Raw genomic sequence first — 22,908 nt, forward strand, 5'->3', positions numbered from 1 at the left:
TCACAGGGAGGGATTTCTCCCCAATATTCTGTCTAAATCCACGCTCTTCCAGCTCAAAACTGTCCCTCCTTGTCCTGTCACTCCATCCCTTGTCCAGAGTCCCTCTCCAGCCTTTCCACAGGTCCCTTTAGGCACTGGAATGCTGCTACAAGGGCTCTTTTCCCTTAAAAGAGGCACAGGGAAAACGTGACATAAGTTTTTCCCTAAACTGCCAGACTCTGCATCTGCTGTTTATCTCCAAGAGGAGGAAATTCAATAACAGATCCATCTCTATTTTATATTCCTCAGGTTCCTGCATTTGAAAGGCAATTTTCAAGTTTACATTTGAACATTTTCTGCCTTAGGAGTGTTCAGGGTTCCTAAGTGAGGGGCATCTTTGCTGAAACACTCAACGGAGTGAAAACAACCCAGAAGTAACAGGGTTTGGTATTAAGGAATAAGAATATCCATAAATTCCCAGAGTTCAGAATTGCATGGTGTGTTTCAGCTTTTAAATTTCCAATCTAACTTCCAACTGTGCTGTCCAGAGTGCAATCCTGATGGATTTGGGAGGCTCTAACAGAGCAGGGGCTTTGTTTGCTGCAGGTACCTGGCCCCGTTCCCTTCCCACGTGGTGAAAAACGACCACGTCAGGAAGTTCTTCAGCACTTCATCTCCCTCACAGCAACTTCAGAGCTCAAGTGAGTTGAAATAAAGTTTAAAAAGTTTTTTTTTGTGCTGGTGTGCATTTCCTAAACTGATGCCATTTGTAACTCTGTTCCTTGTTTCCAGATCCTGGCAACCCCTCCCTGTATAAAGTAGGAACTACGCTGGGAACATCTGGAAGGTGAAATATTTATCTTGCTTACAACTCATTCTCTTTAAGAGGCAGTTTTCATTTTCTCCAAGGAGCCCATGTTGTGGCTTCTTTTGCCACTTCTGTGTGGAAAGGTGAAAAATTTCCATAGGATTATATTTGGGCTTCTTCACTTCTTTTTAACAATGCAACGGCTATTCTCTCAAAAGCTTTTTTAAATCACAGAGAGGCAGCAGAATATTTAATATCTGTGATTATTGAAGGAGATAATTGAAGGAAAATTCTGTTTAAGGTGAAGATCAGCTTCACCCTTCACCAGAGCTGCCCTGTTTTACTGAGCTGTGGAACAGGGCAGGTACAAATCTGTACCTTGGCTCCAACGGGGCGGTTTTTCCCCAGAATCCCAATTTCTGTGTCCGCAGCAGCTGAACTCTGGCTGACACAGCTTTTATCCAATGTGCTAAACCAAACCTGCTCCTGTTTTTCAGACCTATATGTGGGGTGGCTGGAATTCAGTCCTCCCAGAACCACGTCCAGCACTCGGCTGCCACTCCCGTTGCTCTGCCCCACTGCTCCCACTCCGGAGGCGCCGGCTCCTCGCTGGGCTATCGCTCCCAGATGGACACCTCCTCTCCATCCATGCTGATGTCTTCCAGCCCTCAGACCCCTCAGACACAGGAGCAAAATGGGATCCTGGACTGGCTCAGGAAGCTGCGCTTGCACAAGTATTACCCTGTCTTCAAACAGCTCACCATGGAAAAGGTAGGGCAGGAAATGGGGGAAAGCAGCCAGCTTTTAAATTATCCCCGTGTTCTCCAGGCTGGGAACATCTGTGCTGAAGATCCCACAAGTTTCTGGCACTTCACTTTCTGATTTCTGGTTTTCACTTTCTGAGAGCAGTAATAAATTAATGAAAACCTTCTTGCTGTTTTCACTCTGTGTTGTGTCCAGGGCTGTCCAACAGCTGCTGCCTCTCCCAGGCTTCCTCGTGGAATGCTTGGAGATCCAGCTGCCTTAGGAGCTGCCTTAGGAGCTCGCCTTGGCTCCCTGGACATCCCTTTGTGTGCAGTAGATACCTAAATATGTTGATTTCTCTTTATTTCTGCTTCTTGGTTGATTTTTCTCCCAAAATATTTGGTTATCCTCGTTTTAAAAAATAGATTTCCAGAGATTCGGGGCATGAATGTGAACACGAGTGAGTGAGCTCTGTTTCCTGCAGAAATTCCTGTGGAAAAATCATCTCTTTGCATTGTAAGAGTCCCAAATAACACCTGTGTGTGCTGGATTTTATCTGAACAACGTTTTAGAGCATTTTCCCAGCTCCATTGGGGAATTCCTTGTCCTCTGTCTTTTGGCCTGGAACGCCCTCCAGTGGAGGGACGGCTTGGGCTGAGCTTTGTGCTGGTTATAGAATATTTTATGGCTTTAATTTTAATCTCTTACCAGAGTCTTCTGATTTAATTTTCTTCATTACATGAAGGGAAATATAGTGGTTTTTTTTTTTCTTTAATAAAGTAGTAAAACTCTCTATTCCAGTATATTTTTAAAAAGCAGTTGTTATTATGCATACTTCACTGGCTTTCATTTTAATTACATTTTAGTATAAATGTCTGTATCTATCTCTATATTTTATTATTAAATTTACTATTGGTGTATATTTTCCACTGCACTTCTGTGGTAAATGACACACTGGGAAAACTGGAGTGGTTTTCGAAGATCCTTAAATTCACTGATAGCACCAAGTTCTATTTTAATTTAATTCTATTCTAATATGTTCACAAGTTATTTCATCTTTATTGGGACTGGTTAATGTAAGCACACTCCTAATTAAATTAAATCTACAGGTCTTCTTTCTTTCATGCCAGTCCCCCACACTTTCCTTTTACATTGATTCTATAATTGAAAACTGGAGTAAAGGGTTTGTTTGAATTTAAAAATTTTAAAGTTGCCTTTTGGAATTACTCTTCACTGAAAATGGGAATAAGAATATTCCAGGTTATAAAACTAAGCACATGTTTTTTTCCAAGTTTCTGAGTCTTACTGAGGAAGATCTGAATAAGTTTGAGTCCCTCACCATGGGAGCAAAGAAGAAGCTCAAGACCCAACTAGAGCTGGAGAAGTAAGTGAGGGCTGGGGGAACTTTCTTTAAGGTCAAAAACTGCAAGTTTTTTTTACAGTAGTTTTTGCTTCCCAGACCACAAACCCACCAGGATTCCCACCTGGAGATATGGATGATGCTTATCTCCTTTACTAAACAATACTGAGTACTTTCTGGTTTACTGCTGCCTGTTCAGGGTTGTGATAAGGATACCAAATTTTAAAATAATACACAAAATATACACATTATTTTTGCGTTTTTTAAACTTGTGTCACAGTTATTGCAAAGATTTTGGGCTCCCACCCAGCTGACATTGATGGGAGCTGTAAGATTTGCAAGCCCAGGGGATGCACACCCAAAGTCAGGGTGTCCAGCAGGACTTTTTTCTCCTAGGAAGTGACAATTTTTTGGCTCCAATCCATGTGGATGAAGCACAGCTACTTTGGGAGCTGCCTCAGTGTCCCACGGTGACCCCAGGCAGCTGTGACAGCCCTTTGGGGACACTGATGCAACAGCTTGTCCTGGTTTGTGCATCTCCACTTACAGGGAAGTGTTTATTCTGCAGCTACTGCTGTTCCTTAAAAAGCAATTAGAAATCCAAATCTGTGCCCATTTATCAGAGCTCCTTGGCAGCATTTTTCAGCAGTCTTAGTTTTTCCAGAGCGTGTTTGGAAATGGAAAACTTGGAACTGTGTTTGTTTTCTCTTTGGGTTTGGTGTGCAGGGCTGGGTTTGGGATGCGCTGCCATAATATGGGATAGAATTTTAGGGTTTAGTCAGGGTTTGGTGATGTTTTACCCTGGACAAATAAGAGCATTAGTGTTGTAATCAGATGGCAAATAGTCCAACCGTAACTGCTGGCAGTTATGGTCAGCACTGGTGTGATTTCCAAGTGTTTCCATTTGAAATGAGCACAGCATCAGTGGATTGTTTAATGGGCTTTGTCTGCTTTGGGTTCATTCAGAAATGGATTTGTGGTTGTGTCTTAGCCAGTTTCTGTCTCTTCATACTCCTCTCCATCACCCTTAGGGAGAAATCAGAGAAACGGTGCCTAAACCCCTCCACACCTTCCTCAGTGACCAGCAGTGGGGTGGCCAGGGTTCCCCCCACTTCCCATGTGGGGCCTATCCAGAGCATCCGGGGCAACCACGCCGCAGGTAAGGGGGGCAGGGACACAGCTGTGCTCAGCTCTGCTTACACAAGGGTCAGCTCATTCCTGTGCTGCTTCTTCCCCAAGCTTTATCGTCCAAAAGCTATTGGCTTGATAGGGAGCAAGCAAAAAGTCTGATTTCAGTGATTATTGGGGGCAATAAAAAGTAGTTTCTTCCTCATGGCTCTGGTGGGAATGGGCAGCTGCTGTGGTCGGACGGTTCCACCTCTGATGTATCTCTGTAAATCCTGAGCATCGCTGTGTTGGTGTTCTGAGCTGCTGCCAGCGTCACCCCCGTGTTCCCACCCCTGTCCCTGCAGAGCTGCGAGTGGACGTGGATCAGCCAGCCCACCCCCTGCCCCGGGAGGGCAGCTCCTCCGAGTACTCCAGCTCCAGTTCCAGCCCCATGGGGATCCAGACGCGGGAGGAGAGCTCGGACAGCGCCGAGGAGAACGAGAGACGTAAGCAGAGCCCCCCAGCCGTGCCCCCTGCCATGCCCAGGGCTGTCCTCACAGCTCCTCTCTCCCCAGGCCTGGAGCTGCACCTGGACGCCTCGGACAAGGAGAAGCCGGTGATGCTGCTGAACCATTTCCCCTCGAGCTCTGCCAGGCCCACAGCCCAGGTGCTGCCCGTGCAGAACGACGCCGGCTCGGGCCCGGGCGGCCACCACGCGCTGCCCATGCAGATGCTGTCCCCCACCCCCTCACACATCACCCCCATCCGCATGCTCAGCTCCGTGCACAAACCAGAGCGCGGCTCTGCAGACATGAAGCTGCTCTCGTCCTCTGTGCACTCCCTCTTGTCTTTAGAAGAAAGGAATAAAGTGTCTCCCGGCTCCAGGGGCAGCATAAAGATGGAAAAGGGCTTTGGGAACGCCGTGGTGGATGTCATGTCCGCGTCCTCTCCGCACCAGCCCTTGCAGGTGCTGTCGGGGGGTGCCGAGAGCAGCTCCCCCACCTCCACCATGAACTTTGGGCCTCGGACCAAAGTCGTCCACGCTTCCACTCTGGACAGAGTGATCAAACCAGCCCAGCAGCCAGGACTCATAGTGGAGACGAGCACTGCTGCCACGGTGACATCCAGCACAGTCTTCCACGTGGCTCGTCCGCCCATCAAACTGCTGGTGTCGTCTTCTCTTCCCACCGACTCCGCCATGGCCGGACAGACTTCCTGCTCCAGTAATATGCAAATAACGGTGTCCCCTGCAATAATCAACCCCCGGACTGCTCTGTACACAGCCAACACCAAAGTTGCCTTTTCTGCCATGAGCAGCATGCCCGTGGCGCCCATGCAGGGCAGCTTCTGCGCCAACAGCAACGCGGCCTCCTCCAGCAGCCACCCGTCCCCGTCCTTCACCACCATGGCCAACCTGCCCAGCTGCCCCGCGCCCAGCTCCAGCCCCACGCTCTCCTCCGGCGCCGACAACAACTTCTACAGCAGCAGCAGCAGCAGTAGCAGCAGCAGCAGCAGCAGCGGCTCGGCCGGGAGCGTCCCCGTCCCCAACCAGAACCACCACCACCACCACCACCAGCAGCCGCCGCCGCAGCCGCCCGGCTGCATGGTGTGCAGCTCCTGCGGCTGCAGCGGCAACTGCGGCTCCAGCGGCATGACCGTCAGCTACGCCAACTATTTCCAGCACCCCTTTTCAGGACCTTCCATGTTTACTTTCCCTTTCCTGCCCTTCAACCCCCTGTGTAGCAACGGCTACATCAACACGCAGCAGTACAACAGCAGCACCACGTTCCCCGTGGTGCACACGGCCTACAACAGCGGCCTGGCCCCCGACTCCGTCATGGCCGGACAGTCCACCTTCGCCGTGCCCCCCATGCAGAACTTTATGGCGGGCACGGCCGGGGTGTACCAGGCACAGGGAATGATGGGCAACGGCAACGGGTCGAGTCACAAAAAGAACGGGAACCTCTCCTGTTACAACTGCGGGGCCAGCGGGCACAGAGCTCAGGACTGCAAACAGCCGCCCATGGATTTCAATCGGCAAGGTAAAGGTGGGCTGCAGAGTGTGGCCTTGAGCCCTGCCCCGGGGCAGGACGGGGTCTGACGGCATCTTGGAATCTCTGGCTTGTGAAAATACTTTGTTATTAACAGTTGATGGTCTGAGCTATTGGCAAATTTTAGGCAGCCTCATCAGGAGGACCCAGGCGAGGCCTCAGGTGTGCTCTGTGGGGTTGGCAGTGTTTTTTGGGGAGGGATGAAGCATCAAGGAAGGGAGGGAGCTGCTGTGGACAGGTTGCAGCAGAATTGCTGTTGCTGCTTCCAGCCCTGTCAGCCAGGTCAGCTTCGGTCATTGGTGCAAATTCCCCTGGAATTTTAGAAACTGAAATCTCTGTTTTTCTTCCCTTCCTGCCCAAAACAATAACCTGAATGAAGAATTGCTGTTCAAACACTCCTGAAGGTCCTGTTTGCTGCTGTAATTATTTTATAGGACATGTTGCATACACACTTAAGAGCACAGGCTTATCCAGGAGAGAGCTGAATCCTTTATTCTGGGCAGGAAACAGCTAAAAGAAAAATGCTACTTTACCAAGAGCACTTTTTAGTCCCATTTTTCTTTTTTGTTTCAATTGTCTTATGTTGAGATAATCTGAGAGTGGTGTAGGCTAAAAAATGAAATGAAACTCTGAGTGAACAGCGCTGAGGTTTCATTTGACATTGTGCCTTGTCTGTAGCCTTTACCTGGATTCATTTTTATGTGGTCTCAACAGTGTGAACACCATAAATTAACAAGTGTCAGGCATTGGGTGGCAATTTACAGCAGGAAAAAGGTAAATTCTGAGTGAATTCCTGTGGCAAATGGTTTTGTGTTGGCCACGGGGAAGCAGAGCTGCTGGCCTGTCAGTCCTGAGTGGGAGAACTTCAGAAATGCAGCAGACTCTGAAGTCTTTTTATGTTGCATTTAATTTCATTAATTAAATTCCTATTTAAAGTCTCCCGTTCACAAGGGCATGGACTGACAGGACAAGAGGGAATGGCTGTAAATTGAAGGAGGGCAGGGTTAGATGGGATGTTGGGAGGAAATTCTTCCCTGTGAGGGTGGGGAGGCCCTGGCACAGGGTGCCCAGAGAAGCTGTGGCTGGCCCTGGATCCCTGGAAGTGTCCAAGGGCTTGGAGCAACCTGGGGTAGTGGAAAGTGCTGGGGTTGGAACTGGATGATTTTTAAGATCCCTTCCCACCCAAACCATTGTGGGATTCTGTGACTCCATTGAACAAACTTGTGCCAGCCCTAAATCTGCCCCCAAGCTCCAGTGGTGCATTCCATGTGTAAGAAGCAGCAGGTGGGTTTGGGAAGCTCTGGGAGGTGCCTGATGTGTAACTCCTGTGTCCATGTCCTGTCCCAGGTACGTTCAGGCTGAAGTACGCCCCTCCCTCCGAAAGTCTGGACTCCACAGACTGAGATTCCCCCACCTGGCACCACGATGCTGTAAAGCCATGGAGAGCGACGGAGATCGAACTGCAAAACTGAGACGTCCAGTTGCTGTTAAGCTTAATGTATTTTTTAATCCAAAGGTGCTTTACTTTATTAGACTAGGTAGAAAATCTAGCTTAGGGGTGCAGCCAACCCAGTTTTGATTGCCAAATTCAAGCTTTGTTGTTGGAACTCCTGACTCCATGTCCTCGGACCGATGGACGGATGGATGGTGGAGCTGGCCAGCTGCAGTTCCTGCTGGAAGTACAACATCCCGTGTACTTTTTTGGCTGGAGAACATTGCCATAATTGGACTTTCCAAGGTGAAAGGCCTGACTCCAGGGCAGCTGCGTTCTGAGGCGAAAGGTAGGAGTGGCCGGAAGGACTTTGGCACCCCTGGGCTAGGTAAAATGTCTACTTTTTTTCAAAAGTGATCAGGCACTAATCTCTGGGATTTTTAAGGATTGCACTACAGAAGAATGTAAAACTCTTCAAGCTTTCTGCACTTTTAGCAGACAGTGTCACTCTGAGACCAGTGCAAGAGGCAAAGAAGTTCCAACCTTTACAAATTGGCACCAGCAGGCTTACGGGACTTAATTCCACAATAAAAATCCTAAAAAGTCTCTCTTTTCCCTTCCAAAAGAACACACACGGCAGTTTCGGTTCCTTCTGGAAACAAACTCGTGCTTCATTGTCTCACCTATTACTAGCTAGTGCTGGATTCCCAGCACTGGAATAAACTTAGTTTCCAAGGGTCCAAGTCCCAGAGACTTCAGAGTCATAAAGGCTTCAAGGATATTTTCCTGTAATACACAAAACCTTTACGTCCTGTTACTGTATATAGGTCTCTTTCACAGAAACCTTATTATTCTGCTTTTGTAAATGAATTTTAAACCATCCTAAAAAAAAAAAAAATCACACTAAGAACTCTGGCAGCAGAGTTGATAAGCTTTTGCTTTACTTTATATGAAATACCCTTTGGCTCCTACCCCAGGATTCAGGAGTGGTGGGAGTCAAACATGTAAAAGGTAGTAAAAACTTCATTATTATCAAGACTTGGAAGGATTTCTTGTCGGCCTCCTTCGTTGCAGTAGGTTGTAGATGAGTAGCTTTGGTGTTAACTACTTAGTCCATCATTTGTGGGTGACAAATCTAAATTAGGACTCGAGAGGAAGCCAAACCCATCTCGAACTGCTAATTTGAAACACTTTGGTCCTGTCTGGTTGAAAGAAGATCCTAATCCTCATGGCTCCCCCCTCCCCGGGAATTTGACGGCATTAAATGGGTGAGGCCTCCTCTGTAAAAGTGTCTGACAGAGAGATATTTGCATCCTGTAATTTGGGAGACACCTTTAAAGTCTGAAGCCTTGTTTACACTCGGAGGTATTCCTTACACCAGGATGAATCCATAGGATTTGTAGCGGAGCAGTGACTTGGGAAGTCCTCTGGGAGCAGGAGGGTTTGGAGCTGTGCAGAGCTGCCCCCAGGAGATGGGGGGAGCTCAGCCCTTCCTGGGCCATGCTCATAGGAAAGGAACATTTTGGGCCACCCCTGTGTCCCTCTGTCTCTCCAAGGGCATCTCAGCCTTGCTGGAAGGCAGGCGGGATCACGAGCATCGGGAGAGCCTCGGGAGTGCAGGTGGGCAGAGCCAAACTGGGCCCAGGGAGGGATCCAACATGGAAATTTGCAGAACAGTTGGTTTAAACAAACAAACAAACAAAAGATACTTTTTATTGCTATGCAATAAGAACCGCCCCGATTTGTGTATTCCCAGCCCAGCTCCCGCTCCCTCCTGGCTCTGCCTGCATTTGAGGACGTTCCCTGTGTTCCCATGAGCAACCTTCAGACCTACAACACTAAAGGGATGAAAACTGACAATGCAATTTACTTTGCCTTAATGAGCTCGAGACAATGGTAGGAACAGTCTGTCCCACTGCATCATGCCCAAGGAAAACGTGCAGTTCCGTGTTTACTATTTGCAGCTTTGAGGGTCTCTCCAGTGGCCTGGAACATGTGCTGAAAGCCAAACTTAGTGTTATTATTATTATTATTGTTATTATTTTTTTCACTTTTTTTAAACAATATTTTAAAATTGTATTTAAAGAAACTGTATTTCAACACACATGTGAGTGTTCAAAACCCTCTCAAAACAGCAAAAAACAGCAGCAGCAGCAGCAAAAAAAAAAAAAAAAGTCATTTCTGTACCAGTTGTGTTTTGTTTTACTGCCCAAGGCTGGGCACAGTTGTGTCTGATCTTCATCACAGAAAAAAATCATATCAAAAGGACTGTAAAACTGAACTTCTGTCCAGCAAATTGTTTCATTCCTTTCTCCTGAGCTTTCTTTAGGATCCTTTCCGTGTGTAGAGTTAAGGCTGATGTTTCCAGCAAACTGTTTCATTCCTTTCTTTGGGATTGTTTCTTTGTGTCAAGTTAAGGCTGATGTTTCTTCAAGTGGCTCGTGGCTGCGTTTGGGTGGCGCTTTGGAACAGTTGGGGCTGGGTTTGGAGTAAGATCCAATCCAGAAGGACCTGGAGGCAACACGAGAGTCCGAAAGGAAGGTCTGGTGAGCCAGCAGCAACCTCAGAGCCTTCCCCAAATCCCAGCGAGTTGGGGCTTCAGACCTGCCAGTGAACATCCTCCACTCTGTACCCAGAACAACCAAAGTTGGTAAGTCCGAACAGAGCACCTTAATTCCATAAAATTATCCTTAATCTGTTCTTAAAAGGCACAAATCCATCTTTTTACCCCTAAAAAGCAAGGCAGCTTGGCTTGGAATAGTAGAGTTCCAGCTGCCCTGCCTGAAGGAACCAGTTCTTAAACCCTATTTTTGTACATTGAAAGATGGAGATTTCAAAGAATGTTATTTAGCCCTATCTTTGTCCTGCAAGTATAAAAAGAATTCGTTCTCCTGATGGATTTCACTGTGGAATGGGAATGATTTTTCAGTGTAAGAGGGAAGGGAATCCCCAGCCACCTCCCTGCAGGGGCACAGAGAAGTCAGCGAGGAGCCTTTCCCAGGGGAGGGAGCAGCGAGTGGTGCAGTTCCAGCTGCATTTTCCATTTGATGATGGAAAGACTCGAAATAGGCTGGAATTTCCAGCAAACCCCTCCTCACCCTGTGCAAATTAAGCATTAATAAATATTCTGGGCTTGACCCTAACGGGGAGAGCAGAGGAGGAGGAGAGGGAACCGAGATACTGATCAGAGGGTTCCACCCTACTTTTATTGAAAACTATATTTGAACTGTTACTAAAGTTTATCAAAACTGGTTTTTATTGAAACCAGCTCTGTCACACTCAGCTTTTTGTGAAACCTTTTCATACCACGGTCATTAAATCTTGGCAAATTAAGCACCAGACTTCCCAAAGTTTACCAGTGCAGCACCAGGCCTCAGCCATCCCCCCCAAACCCCATTTCCTCGCCGGCCTGCTCCGGGCAGAGATATCCTGGGATGAGCCAGGCTGTGGCACCGGGTGGAGCAACGCTCCTCCCAAAATCATCCTGCGGGGGAGCTGTGGCTGTGCCAGAGGCACCCTCGGAGCGCTGGATCCGGGCTAGTCTGGAACACCTGTAAATGGGATGAATATGGGCAACTCTGGACAAAAATCCACATAATGGAGCATTTGTGAGAGTAGGAATCACTTTGGCTGGTTGAGGCCCTGCAGCTCTTGTAATAAACCCTTGGAATTACCCATTTGTTCCCTGAAATCTTCCTGATGTACGCAAGAACCATGTTGGTACTGAAGCAGAAAGCAAATCCCATGTGTTTTCAAGTGCAGATTAACAGCTTCTCTTGGACATAACTTTCCATTAGGAATGAAGGAAATTCCTGCTCCATTTGAGCCATTTCTTTTACTTCGATCACTTCTAGTATTACAAATTCTGCATGTAACTTTATAAATATTTTAAATAGTTTTGTAAATATTTAATATTCAGCTAATTTGATTTTGAATTGTAAATGTCAAGTATTCTGGTATTGGGATTTTTATGTTTTATTATACTTTGTTAAAAGTTAAATTGTACATTTTTAGAATGTTTTTATCTGAGTAAATTTAATGTATGGAAAATAAAGAGTTAAACAGAATCCCTTGGTATTGGCTTTCATTTTAAAGGGATTCAGCTGTGTGGGGGCTTCTCCAGCTTGGCAGTAGCAGTGAATTATTTTTAATTCCTTTAATTATTTTGCTGTGAAAGTGCCTAGGAATAACCACACGAGCCAGAATTAAGTTGGGATGTAATCCATCCATATCAGCACTGTATTAATTTTAAAAAAGCAACATTTGTACAGGAATATCAGTCGATCACGTCGTAATTACAAGTACAGTTGTCAGTTATGAGTTAAACGAATTCTTACACGAACAGAACTAAACACAGAACGAGCTGCATCAAAAAGTTCACGTCGGAGTAAAAACACAAAGGACAATAAAAAAACGGGCGGGGGGCCCCGGGAAGGAGATGCATGCAAAGAGTGCAGGAGGTACGGGGCGGAGGGGCTCCAAGGCGCGCACCCCGCGCAGCGCCAGGCGCAGCAGTATTGCTTCTGTCCCCGCCAGAGCCGAGCTGCCGGTGACACACGGAGCCAGCGCCCACGGACGCCGCGGGGATCCCGCCGCGCCTCGCTCCACAGGTTTGTCCTACGGGAGAGCTCCCCTCTGCACAGCCGCGCCCTGCCCGGCCACAGGGACACGCTGCAGCCTCCAGCGGTGCCACAAATCATTTGTTCGTCAACTCTCGGCAGCGACTCCCGGCCCTGAGCTGCTTCTCCCGATTCCCAGGTAAGGGAATGGCCAACCTTCGGGCTAGGGGCATGATCCTATGGATAGCTGGAAGCCAGCTCAGATGAACACACAGGGATTGGGAATTCGTAACAGACTGGAGTTTATTTCAATGTTACCTGTCCAGGTGTGTATTTTACAGTTAGACACTTCCTAAAACTACAATAAAGCTGTGGTGTTTGGTATGAGTATTCCAGAAACCGGCACCGCCCCGGAGCGTGCGGTGCCCAAAAACCGGAGACACAAAGAGTCCTCCCCCAGCTCACCCCAAGCACTTGCCTTAACTCCCTGCAGCGCTGACACAATGGAGCTGCAGAAGAAAAAGCTCCCCTTTGGAACATTAAAATGCATTTGCTCTCATGAGAAACCTTCCCATTTAAAAACAAAAAAATTTAAGGAATCATAGGGAGATTTTCCAGCAAACTCACAGGAACACTTTAGCTCCTCCCTGGTGCCTGTTTGCTTGGTAAAAGTCAATCGAGTGTCCCTTTCTCTGCAAGTGTCACATGCACAATTGGGCTCCTTTCGTCAGGTCCAGATCTGTAAGTGTGCCTGTGTGGAATATTATTAGGGCAGGTTTCAAAGCTGGAGGTGCTCGTCTGTACTGTTTAATAGTCACAAACAAGGCAAGGTGAGATGAGACACCTGCTAAAGCAAGACTATGCTAAGGACTGAGAGCGTAGGTGACATCCGGTTCTTTCCCTGGGGGGTGTGTGGGGAAGAGTGGGGGTGATGGCCAAGGGTCAACCCAAATCCTAGGCTAGAGCCGCTGGCGTGTCCTAGGCGGAAGCCGACGCTCCGAAGGTCTCCTGGGAGGCGTAGACCATGTACAGGAACCCATCCTCGTCCTTCTCGCTCTCGTACACCTCGGAGATGGGCGTGGACACGCTCACCATGCTGTGCCCGTTCACCAGCAGGAAGAAGGCCTGGTTGGAGTTCAGCTGCAGGCGCCGCCTGGGGAGGGGTGAGGGGAAGGGGGGACAAAGGACAGATGGCACCGGACAGTCCTCAACACTGACAGCAGCAAGGTCATGGCAGAGAATCGGGGAATGGTTTGGGGAGGAAGGAGTTAAAGCTCATCTCATTCAACCTCTGCCACGGGCACCTTTCTCTGCATGTCCCCACCCAGCCCTGTCCCTCAAAACTGAATTCCTCCACTAAATCCAGGCAGGTGCATCCACTCGCTCAGGGGAAAAGCTGCACTCCGGAAGGGCATTAAACCGGAGGGGCTGGGAAGATGCACCCCTGGCACAGCCAGGGACCTTCGGCTTGCAGCTCACAGTAACAAAAACCCAGAGATCTGTGGGAAGATGGGGAAAGATGGGCAGAGCTTCCTTGCAAAACCTGGGAAACTTTTAAACTCACTTTGTCACCAGCTCTGTAACAGCCTGACTTTAACCTTGGAGCATCCTGCTCCCTCTCTTCCTCCCTCCCTGGAGAAGCATCGTGGGAAGGGCACGGAGCCACAGGCTGCACAGACTGCCTGGCACAGGAAACAGCTGATTTCTGGATTTCCCTTGGTCATTCCAGCTCCGGGGAAATGGGTGTTTCTGCTAAACTGCCTCCTGCGGAGCAGGTCTGCAGAGAGCAGCTCTTTTCCCACTTGATAAACCAAGTGAGCAACAGCAGCTCAGGAGTGTGGAGCTGCCACCACAGCAAGGAGGACAGAAAAGATCAGAAGAGCTTCCTGCTGCTTCCACTCGCTGCTGAGGGGCAGCAGCAGCTGGAAACAAGGATTTATTTAGCTCCCAACCACAGCCCTGGACAGGGAGCCTTCCAAAGCCTGGCTCTAATCACTCCAGAGACAGCAGGCTGAGGGAAGGCAGCAGCTCTCCAAGGTTTGGGAAGGATGGGCTTTGCTGTGCATCACTGGAGCTGGCTGAGGCCCAAGTCTGGGTGGTACCAAGTTATTTATTAACAGTAAAGTCAGAGAAAAAAGGTGGGAAAATCCTTCAGCTTGCAGTTAACCTCTTTGCCCAGGGCCTTTCATGTTCCTGAGAAACTCTGCAAGACTTGAGCAACCTGGTTCCTGTCTCCAAAGCCTATCTCCCTCTCTTCATCCTGTAGGAGCTGGGATTTGCCTGTGAGAGTTTTTGTTTGGACACCCTGGACAACTCCCACAGCCTGTGGCCTCCACAAACCAGCTCCTGCTGCAGCATGACCAGCACAGAACAAGCTCTGGTTTGCTGCTCACTTCCCAGTTACCACAGGAGAGCCCTTACCAATCAGACCCTGCTGCTGAGCCAGCAGAGATGCACTTCTAGCAGAATTTCTGACCACAGTTTTCGACCACACAACTTCCACACGAGGCTGTTGCCCTTTGCCTTTCCTGTAAGCTGAGCAAGCGGCCGGGGCAGAACCACTCTGGCCTGAGTGGGTGTTCCCCAGGCCTCAGTGCTGTCACTGAGGGAAACTTCCAATTCCCAAGGGATGCCAACAGCTCCCCAAGCAGCAGCACAGAGCTCTGGCTCTGAGCCCAAACTCCCCTTCCCAGTGGGTGGGAAGAGGCAGCCACTCCAGAGGGGGACTCCATGGCACAACTGAGGAGGCATCCCAAAATAGCCAAGGAGGAAGTGCTGGAGCCCTGGGCAGAAGGACCCATGTTAGACAGGGATTCACAGCCCCACATTCCCTCCTACAGCTCTGGGAACCAGTTAATTCTCTTGGAAGCAGACTACAAGCCCAGCTCCCTTCAGAGTGGAGTTTTTCCAGCAAAGCAAAAGGAAAAGCACCTTCTCCTGGATTTGTCCTAGTGCTCATTAGATGAATTTTCCATTTAGACCTCCCAAGTGCAGCAGGGGGGAATTAACAGAGCATCACAGTCCGAGGCTGATCAGTTCACACTGGAATCCCAGCAATACTACCTGATAATTTTGATTAGCTCGCTCATGTTGACGTGATCTGGCACCAGGAACTTGGTCTTATCCAAAACTGGAAGCTGCTTCTCTCCCTTGTACCTTTCAATGATCACCTGAGAAGAAACACAAAAAGCAGAAGGTGTGAAAGGCAGGAGCAGTGCCTGGTGCCCTCATCTCCCCCTTCCCAGCTCCATTTCCCTTCATGTGTGAATGCAGCACCTCCAATCTGAAAATGGACAATTCATGGTTGGACTCAACGACCTTAAAGGTCTTTTCCAACCCAAACAATTCTGTGTTTCTATGAGAATTAATAATCTTCACGTGCTCCTCTGTTCTGTTTGCAAGAGCCACTGCACAGAGGGGTAACACGCAGGGATTTTCCAGCACACATCCACGGCTTCTGTGCAATTTTAGAACAGTTCCTTTGATGCAATCATTTGATCCAGCACTGAACTACCCAGCAAGAAGGAAATCCAAGGAAAGATCAAGCCCACTTCCCTCTAACACACTGCAGTGGCTGACCAGGGGTTTGTGCTGCTATAGAGGTCTGCCAGATCAAGCAGTTTGCGCTGGAATTTCTCCAGTTTCAGGCCATCTCTTTAAGAACTACAACTCCAGATGACTCTGCTGTTCCATCCACCTCTCATGATTCCTCTAATGCATGAGAAAAAGCTACTTTGGAAGGCTATAAACCCTCCCATTTCCAAATTAAGGAGAAAATTTCCTCAAGCATGCTCAGGAACCAGTAATTCTGCCAGGATTGCTGTGTAGTAACCACTTAATTCACAGAGAAACTGCAGATTTCCCAATGTAAGGAACACCCTGCCCAGCAACTGAGGGCAGTTCCTGCTTTTAAGAAGTGATCTCAGAACTCGTGTGCTCCTGTTTCCACAGCCATGGGGGGTTTGTTGATTTTCAATCAACAGGAGCTACGTGACACCAGTCCCTTGGATCCTTTCCATGCTCATGGGGTCTGGCCGTGTTGATCTTAAAAAGCTGCACAGGTGAAGAGACATTGATGGAATTCTACCAGAGAAAGAGCCTTACATCACTTGAAATAAATGCTGGCTCCTTCTGGACAACAAACCCCACTATTTTTAAGCAGCTCTGCCATCAGCAGGAGATATTTCTAACAGCAGAAGGGAGGATGTTGACAGCACAAGAGGGATTTACTACCTCGTGTGACATTGCCACCTTATCTCATCCAGAACTGCTAATGACAACAACGAGGCAGTGACTGGCCCAGTGAGACTCCAGAGAGCCCAGCAGGGATAGCTGGGAGTTTGCATCACTGCATGTCCAACAAGTTCCTTAGGTACCACTGGATTTTTGCTTGGAATCTCTCCATGGCTGACTTAAAGTGAGAGTTTTGCCATAAATCCCTGGCTTTCAGTCAGTGGTCACAGAGCTTGGGGACTATGGCTAAGTGGTCCCTGAAAGGTGAGTGAAAAAGCAGTATTTGCCAGGAAACGGATTTGTAAGGAAAAGTGCCTTTGGGAAAATGAAACATTCCAAGAAAGTCGGAAAATCCCTGCTGTGAAGTATTCCTTGTTCCTTTGTCCCACTGCACAGGGAAACAGCAGTGGCAGCTCCGAGGTGGAGTTTAAAGCTCAAGGAAAGCTGAAAACCTTTCGGTTTCGGTTTCTACGGCAGCTTCTGTCAGTAAACTGGCTCAGGGACGGGGGACAGTTTGCAGCAGTTGGTTCACAGCAGAATTCCCACACACTGGGGTCACCAGCTCTCATCACAGAGCCAAAGGCTGAGGGTCCCATTCAGTTCCCTCTGCTGAAGAACTCACCAGTGACAGAACATGACCCATGCCCTTCTCTGCATTTTTAACTTTGAGGATGCCATGAGTAAAATAAAACACAAACTCAGGCAGCATTTGGAGCTGAGCAGCTAAAGAGTGACAAGGTGAGGGGTGATACCCAATGTGAGGTGAGCTGGAGGGGTTTGACAGCACAGGCCCATTCCCAGGAGAAAAGCATTTCTGTCCTTCTCAGCACGGGCTGATGATCAAATCCGTATCTGCCTCTACACTCCTGTCTACTCTTCCTGGTGAGCCTCTGAAGACTCTTAATTCAGAGAGGAAAACCACTGAGGGAGCAGAGCTGAGTGCTCAGGAGGATCTCAGAGCTCAGCCGGGGCGTGGTTTTCTTCCAAGTTACAACACAGCTGCTAAACTCCGGAAATGCCACTTCCTCCAGCCCCCAGTGAGCACCTTGCTCTACCACACCAACCCTGAGAACTACTCCTTGAGAATGCTCCTGAAACCCAGGCTTAGCCACCCTGAACAGCCATATTTTCATTTGGTCTCCTTGGGAAAGCTCTTTCCCAAGGTTTCTAACTGCTAAAAAGAACATGAGACTAAAAACTGAAGTAAAAAATTAAAAGAACTGGACTTACTGGTATTTTAGTGGGATGCTGATCCCGAATCAGTCGTACATCTTCCACTCTTTGTTCTGCAAGGGATTAAAAAAAAAATCTGTTTAAACATTCACAGCTAATGCTGTTATTCCCTTACTTCTCCACCACTGAAGAGAGGGACCACGTGTCAGGAAAAGCCAGAAGAGGAAATTCAGGCAAAGCAATTTCCAAATGGGCCAGCGCTATCAGGAGTACAGCCTCTCCTGTGACAGCTGATCCCCTGCTCCTTAACCCAAGATGACAAGTGCTGTGTGCACCTGCCTGGCACTCCTAGAAAGTGTTAAAGGAGATCCTTTGCTCCCCACACCCTCTCACTTTCTGCCCACTGAAGCACACATTTAACCTCACACAGTTATGGCCTCAAATTACACTACCCAAGTTAACAACTAAATACCCTGTGCTATTTCTGTGAGGTCCCAGAAGAGGAAATGGTCAACAATTATTTGAGCCCCGGGACTGGCCCAAGCCTGGCAGCATCAGCTTTCCTTGTGCGCTCTCGTGTTACCGAATTCCAGGTTTTATTTTGACTCGGCCGCACCCATTGTCGCAGGAGCTGCTGGAGGCTCTGCCGGACCTGCAAATTTTGCCACTCTCCATGCCAGTTTTCAGGATAAAGTTTGCCTCTCCTCAGACAGAAATATTAATAGAACAGATATCATGAACCAGGCTAAAGTACACGAGCCAGAATAAACAGCCGGTTGCTTTCAGGGGCCGCTGCATCTGTGTGTGCCCTGCCTACTTTCAGATTCAGTGAACTCAATTTTAACCCCTCCGGTTTTTCAGCGGGACGGGGCTTTCCAGGCTGTTTCCATGTTCCAAACAGCTCTGAGAGAGATGATTTAGCGTTGCATCACGGCTTGAACACACACCTGCCTAGGGAGAGAAGCACTTAGGCCAGCTCCCCGCTGGAATGCTAATGGCAGGACACTCAGCAATAACATCCCTCGGTCTCCATTAGTCCGTGTTTGTGCCCGTGGAATACATCCTCCTCACGAGCCCGGCAAGGAATGCAACTGCCGTGAATCACCGTTTGAAGCTGCAGGTGAATCAAGCAGAACTAAGGCAAGGAGCACGAGAAGCCTTCACCTGAAAGCCACCCCACATCCCGAGCCACATTCCCACAGCACAGCGGGAGCCGGCCAAGGGCAGAGAGTTCCACCTCGTTAAAATATTTTTTAAGATTAACCAGAAATACAAAAGATACGTGGAGGGAGTGAGAGCAACCATCCACCTGGCAAGCACTAACTTTTCAGCTGGAACAGCAACGTTATTCAGCAGAACTCCCTGGAGTAGAAGGAACATAAACCGGGCAAATCATGGAGATTATTGTGTGTGGCGTGTTCAAAATCAGGCCCCAGTCAGCCACAGATAAACACTGTTCTCTGACGACAGTAGTTGCAGTGGCAACTGCTTGGCTGCCATCCTAGCTGAACTTAATACCTGCAACAGAGGCTGCTGACAGGCAATGGGGTCAACAACAGTTTTGGAAGGCTCTGAGAAAAGGGGCAGCATAAACACAAGAGTTTTGTGAGATCAAAATCCTCCCTGCTTCACTGCAGGGAACAGCTTACATTTACCACAACAGCAAAGGCGAGGGTGGGCACATCACAAAGCTCTCTTAAGCAGCTTGACTTTAACCCAAAGGCAGGAAGAAAGGAAAATCTGGATCAATTACTTCCACCAATTCCATCTCACGTACGGGATTTTATAGTTCATGCAGAAATAGGTTACGCTGCCAGTTCTTGTTACCCTCGCAGCGCTTCAGCCTCCCTTACTGACACACATGAGCAGATCCTGAGCCCTTTGATTGCTCCGGTCCCATCCTGAGCACACACAGAAGCGTGGCACGGCTCTATCGAGGCTGTTCCTTCTCGGAAGGGACTAATCTCATTTTCCCAGCCATCATTACACAGCTCTTTTCCATGCCCTGCTAGTTTGCAACAGCCAAACAGAGACAGGAGCCACACGCCCCAGTCCAGTCGCAGCTGCCCGGGTGGAGAATTCCTCCCGCCGCACCAAGCATCGGCTGCCAGTGGAGCTTTAATTCCGCTGCCACCGGCGCAGAGGCCGGCGGACACGGAGCAGACACCGGAGGGAAGGGCAGGCCCAGCTCCTGGCACACACGCCGAGGATGTTTCCAGGCTCCTGGGAGTTTTGCAGTCGATAATGGATGATGCCATGAAGAGATCTCCCCACCCCAAGCCCCCTCTCCCAGCGCAGAGCTCGCCCGGGCACAGCACAGCTGTCACCCCACACCTCGCGACACCCCAAAACCCCCCTGTCCCGAGCCACCGGGCTCTCACCGGGGTAAACAAGCCCCGGAGGCCGGGCCGGGCATTGACTCCGTCGCAGCCCCGAGCAGGCCGGGACACCGGGGCGGCTCCGGACCCGCTCCGCCCGCGGGGCCCCGCTGTCAGCAGCAGCCGCCGCCCGGGGATCTGCGCTGCTCCCACCGCGATCTGCCCCCTCCTCTCCCCGCCGATCCTCCCCCCTCCGCAGTCCGCCCGGGCCGGGAGCACCGGCGGGCCCCACCCCGCCGCATCCCTGGCCGGGGCGCTCACCGAAGGTGCGGCGCTGCTTGAAGCTCTTCTCCGAGGGCATGGCGGCGTTCGCTCGGCCCGGGCCCAGCGGCGGCTGTGCGCGGCGGCAGCAGCGGCGGACACCTCCGAGTGCCGGCGCCCGCCCCCCGCGCCGCCACGGCCGCTCGGCCGTCAGCTGACCCGCGCGTCACGGGCGGCCCCGCCTCGCCTCGCCCCGCCGGCATCTTGAGCGTGGCACCGGGGCAGCGCCGCCCGCGCCGCTGTGGCCGCCTCGGTGCCAGGCCGTGTTCCTCGTCAGGCACACGCCGCCATCGTGCTGTGTGAATGTCACGGTGCCCTGCCAGTGTCCCCGCACTGCGACACACAGAGCCGTGGCCGCCTCGGTGCCAGGCTGTGTTCTCCTCAGTGACACACAGAGCCGTGGCCGCCTCGGTGCCAGGCTGTGTTCTCCTCAGTGACACACAGAGCTGTGGCCACCTCGGTGCCAGGCCGTGTCCCTCAGTGACACACAGAACCGTGGCCACCTTGGTGCCAGGCTGTGTTCTCCTCAGTGACACACAGAGCCATGGGCACCTCGGTGCCAGGCTGTGTTCTCCTCAGTGACACACGGAGCCATGGCCACCTTGGTGCCAGGCCGTGTCCCTCAGTGACACACAGAGCCGTGGCCGCCTCGATGCCAGGCTGTGTTCTCCTCAGTGACACACAGAGCCATGGCTGCCTCGGTGCCAGGCCATGTCCCTCAGTGACAGAGCCATGACCGCCTCGGTGCCAGGCCGTGTCCCTCAGTGACACACAGAGCCATGGCCGCCTCGGTGCCAGGCCGTGTCCCTCAGTGACACACAGAGCCATGGCCGCCTCGGTGCCAGGCTGTGTCCCTCAGTGACAGAGCCATGGGCACCTCGGTGCCAGGCCGTGTCCCTCAGTGACACACGGAGCCATGGCCGCCTCGGTGCCAGGCCGTGTCCCTCAGTGACACACAGAGCCATGGGCACCTCGGTGCCAGGCTGTGTCCCTCAGTGACACACAGAGCCATGGGCACCTCGGTGCCAGGCCGTGTCCCTCAGTGACACACAGAACCATGGCCTCCTCGGTGCCAGGCTGTGTCCCTCAGTGACACACAGAGCCATGGCTGCCTTGGTGCCAGGCCGTGTTCCCCTTCAGGAACAAAAAAGAACAATCTTCCCAGGCAAGCAGCAGATTCCCCAATATCGGACACTTTTAAGATTCAGCCGTCTTGTCTAGATTGTCTAGATTGTGCTTTTGCCACGGAAGGTTGGACTAGATGATCCTTGGGGTCCCCTCTACCCTGGTATTGCATTCTGCCACGATTCCATGAACTCACAGCCATGGCCACCTTGGAATGCCCCACAACGTCCCCTTCAACAGCATGAGCACTTAACCACTTTTCTCCATGCAAAGGTGCAAGTTCAATGATCTCTCACCAGTTTGCCTTCACATTGACATGAGTATGTGGTAGAGTTTATATTTGGGGAACAAAATTTTAGGAGCAGGTGCTCCAATTGTCTTGGAAGCTACCTCCTGGTCTCGTGCGGTTTGTAAGGAATTGATTAAATCACAATTTCAGTCACAGATACCATGTTGTGAGTAAAACTGCCCAACTGTTTCCTGCTTAGCAGCTTTCTGACACAAGCTGTTGGCTGGAGCCTTTCAGCTGCATCTCTCCTTCTCTCTTTCTCTCACATACATTCCCAGCACCGTGTTTTGAAATTTAAGGATGAATTTGTGGCAATAGGGTGACACAATCTCACTGTACAATCCAGGGGGCAGAGAGGTGCAGCCAGGATTGTCCTTGGGGAGTACAGGGAGAAGGACAGCTTTCTAACCAGTTTAGAGATTATCAGTGTTTTTGCATTTTTGGGGTGGAGCAATGCATTGAGGTTGGAGTGAATCTGCACTCACACAAAGGAATGAGGGTTCATTACCTGTTTTTGTGATTCACGGTCACACAGTTCCGGTGACCTGTAATTATGAGGCCATTAAAGATGTGACTAACAAGGAAATACAGCCCTAAGGTGTATGATTGCTCTGTCCATCACATCACTGTCCAGGGACAGCAGGTGAGACATGGATGACCAGCAGAACACTGATACATCTGCAGCTTAAACCAACAATCCCACATTTCTGTGTCAACAGAACTCTTCTTTATTTAAATGTCTGCCTTTAAAAAAAACGTTTTCCAGGATGAGGAAATTCCACCACGCTCTCGGAATTGTGTCTGAAGGCTGAAGGCAGGAGGATGAGCCCTGGTGAAACCACATAATGTTATTTTTGGGGTGTACAGGTGCATCCTGGAGTCAGGGCTGACAATTCCGGGCTCTGTGTGCCGTGTGGTTTGCATCCACAAGCTGACTGTTAGCAGGGCTGCAGCTCCGGCTGAAAGCATCCATATGGTGCTTGGGGAGAGCCACAATCAGAGTATCTGCTGACAGGCTGGGCTATCACATGCTCCTCTCATAAATAATCTGCAGAGACTGTGAGAAGGAAACTTAGATCCACACCGAGACTCTCGCCTGACCTTTCCCTCCTCATCTCAGCCTTCGCCCGTGTCTGCGTGTCGACAGCACAGACAGTTGGCGAGTCTGGATTTGAGGAAGGTGTTAGGAGCAGTTGGAATGACAGCATGGACATAGCCTTTGGGATCAGCTCTGCCTCAGCACAGCCCCCCAGCCCTAGTGAGAAAACGCTGCTTTGGAAAATGCTTTGGCTTCAGACTCGGCAACGGCGCTGGAATGGAGCCCTTCAAAAATGGAGCCGCAGAGCATTTTTATCCTGGCCTTAGAACATTTTACAAAGCGTTCAGGCTGAGGAGGAGGAGACTTAATC

The 22,908-nt window shown here is 50.0% G+C and overlaps 2 protein-coding genes across 3 annotated transcripts in view; one reads left to right on the top strand and one right to left on the bottom strand.

Annotated features, from left to right (window-relative positions):
* Nucleotides 1-11,542, top strand: part of ZCCHC14 (zinc finger CCHC-type containing 14) — a 49,847-nt gene extending 38,305 nt beyond the window's left edge. For both annotated transcript variants that reach the window (XM_069027179.1, XM_069027180.1), the window contains 8 exons: nucleotides 586-680; nucleotides 772-826; nucleotides 1,285-1,558; nucleotides 2,824-2,915; nucleotides 3,923-4,050; nucleotides 4,364-4,504; nucleotides 4,574-6,040; nucleotides 7,397-11,542. In XM_069027179.1, the coding sequence (XP_068883280.1) occupies nucleotides 586-680; nucleotides 772-826; nucleotides 1,285-1,558; nucleotides 2,824-2,915; nucleotides 3,923-4,050; nucleotides 4,364-4,504; nucleotides 4,574-6,040; nucleotides 7,397-7,452 (2,308 nt within the window). In that variant the 3' untranslated portion in view covers nucleotides 7,453-11,542. The remainder of the gene's footprint in view (nucleotides 1-585; nucleotides 681-771; nucleotides 827-1,284; nucleotides 1,559-2,823; nucleotides 2,916-3,922; nucleotides 4,051-4,363; nucleotides 4,505-4,573; nucleotides 6,041-7,396) is intronic.
* Nucleotides 11,543-11,686: 144 nt separating this feature from the next.
* Nucleotides 11,687-20,232, bottom strand: MAP1LC3B (microtubule associated protein 1 light chain 3 beta). Its single transcript, XM_069027181.1, has 4 exons — nucleotides 20,086-20,232; nucleotides 17,504-17,559; nucleotides 15,104-15,210; nucleotides 11,687-13,193 (listed from the first exon to the last, which is right to left on the bottom strand). Exons 1-4 carry the CDS (start codon nucleotides 20,123-20,125, stop codon nucleotides 13,019-13,021), a joined length of 378 nt encoding a protein of 125 aa, XP_068883282.1. The 5' UTR covers nucleotides 20,126-20,232; the 3' UTR covers nucleotides 11,687-13,018.
* Between the last annotated feature and the right edge of the window lie 2,676 nt (nucleotides 20,233-22,908).

This window comes from Aphelocoma coerulescens, chromosome 11 (assembly GCF_041296385.1).
Source record: "Aphelocoma coerulescens isolate FSJ_1873_10779 chromosome 11, UR_Acoe_1.0, whole genome shotgun sequence".
Classification (NCBI taxonomy): Eukaryota; Metazoa; Chordata; class Aves; order Passeriformes; family Corvidae; genus Aphelocoma; species Aphelocoma coerulescens.

Bases quoted from the DNA above. Each gene is read 5' to 3' on its own strand.
- MAP1LC3B (XM_069027181.1), bottom strand. From the start codon at position 20,125: ATGCCCTCGGAGAAGAGCTTCAAGCAGCGCCGCACCTTCG. The intron at 17,560-20,085 runs GTGAGCGCCCCG...AATCCCTTGCAG, and splicing joins CAAGCAGCGCCGCACCTTCG to AACAAAGAGTGGAAGATGTA. The intron at 13,194-15,103 runs GTAGTATTGCTG...ACCCCTCCCCAG, and splicing joins GAGCTAATCAAAATTATCAG to GCGGCGCCTGCAGCTGAACT.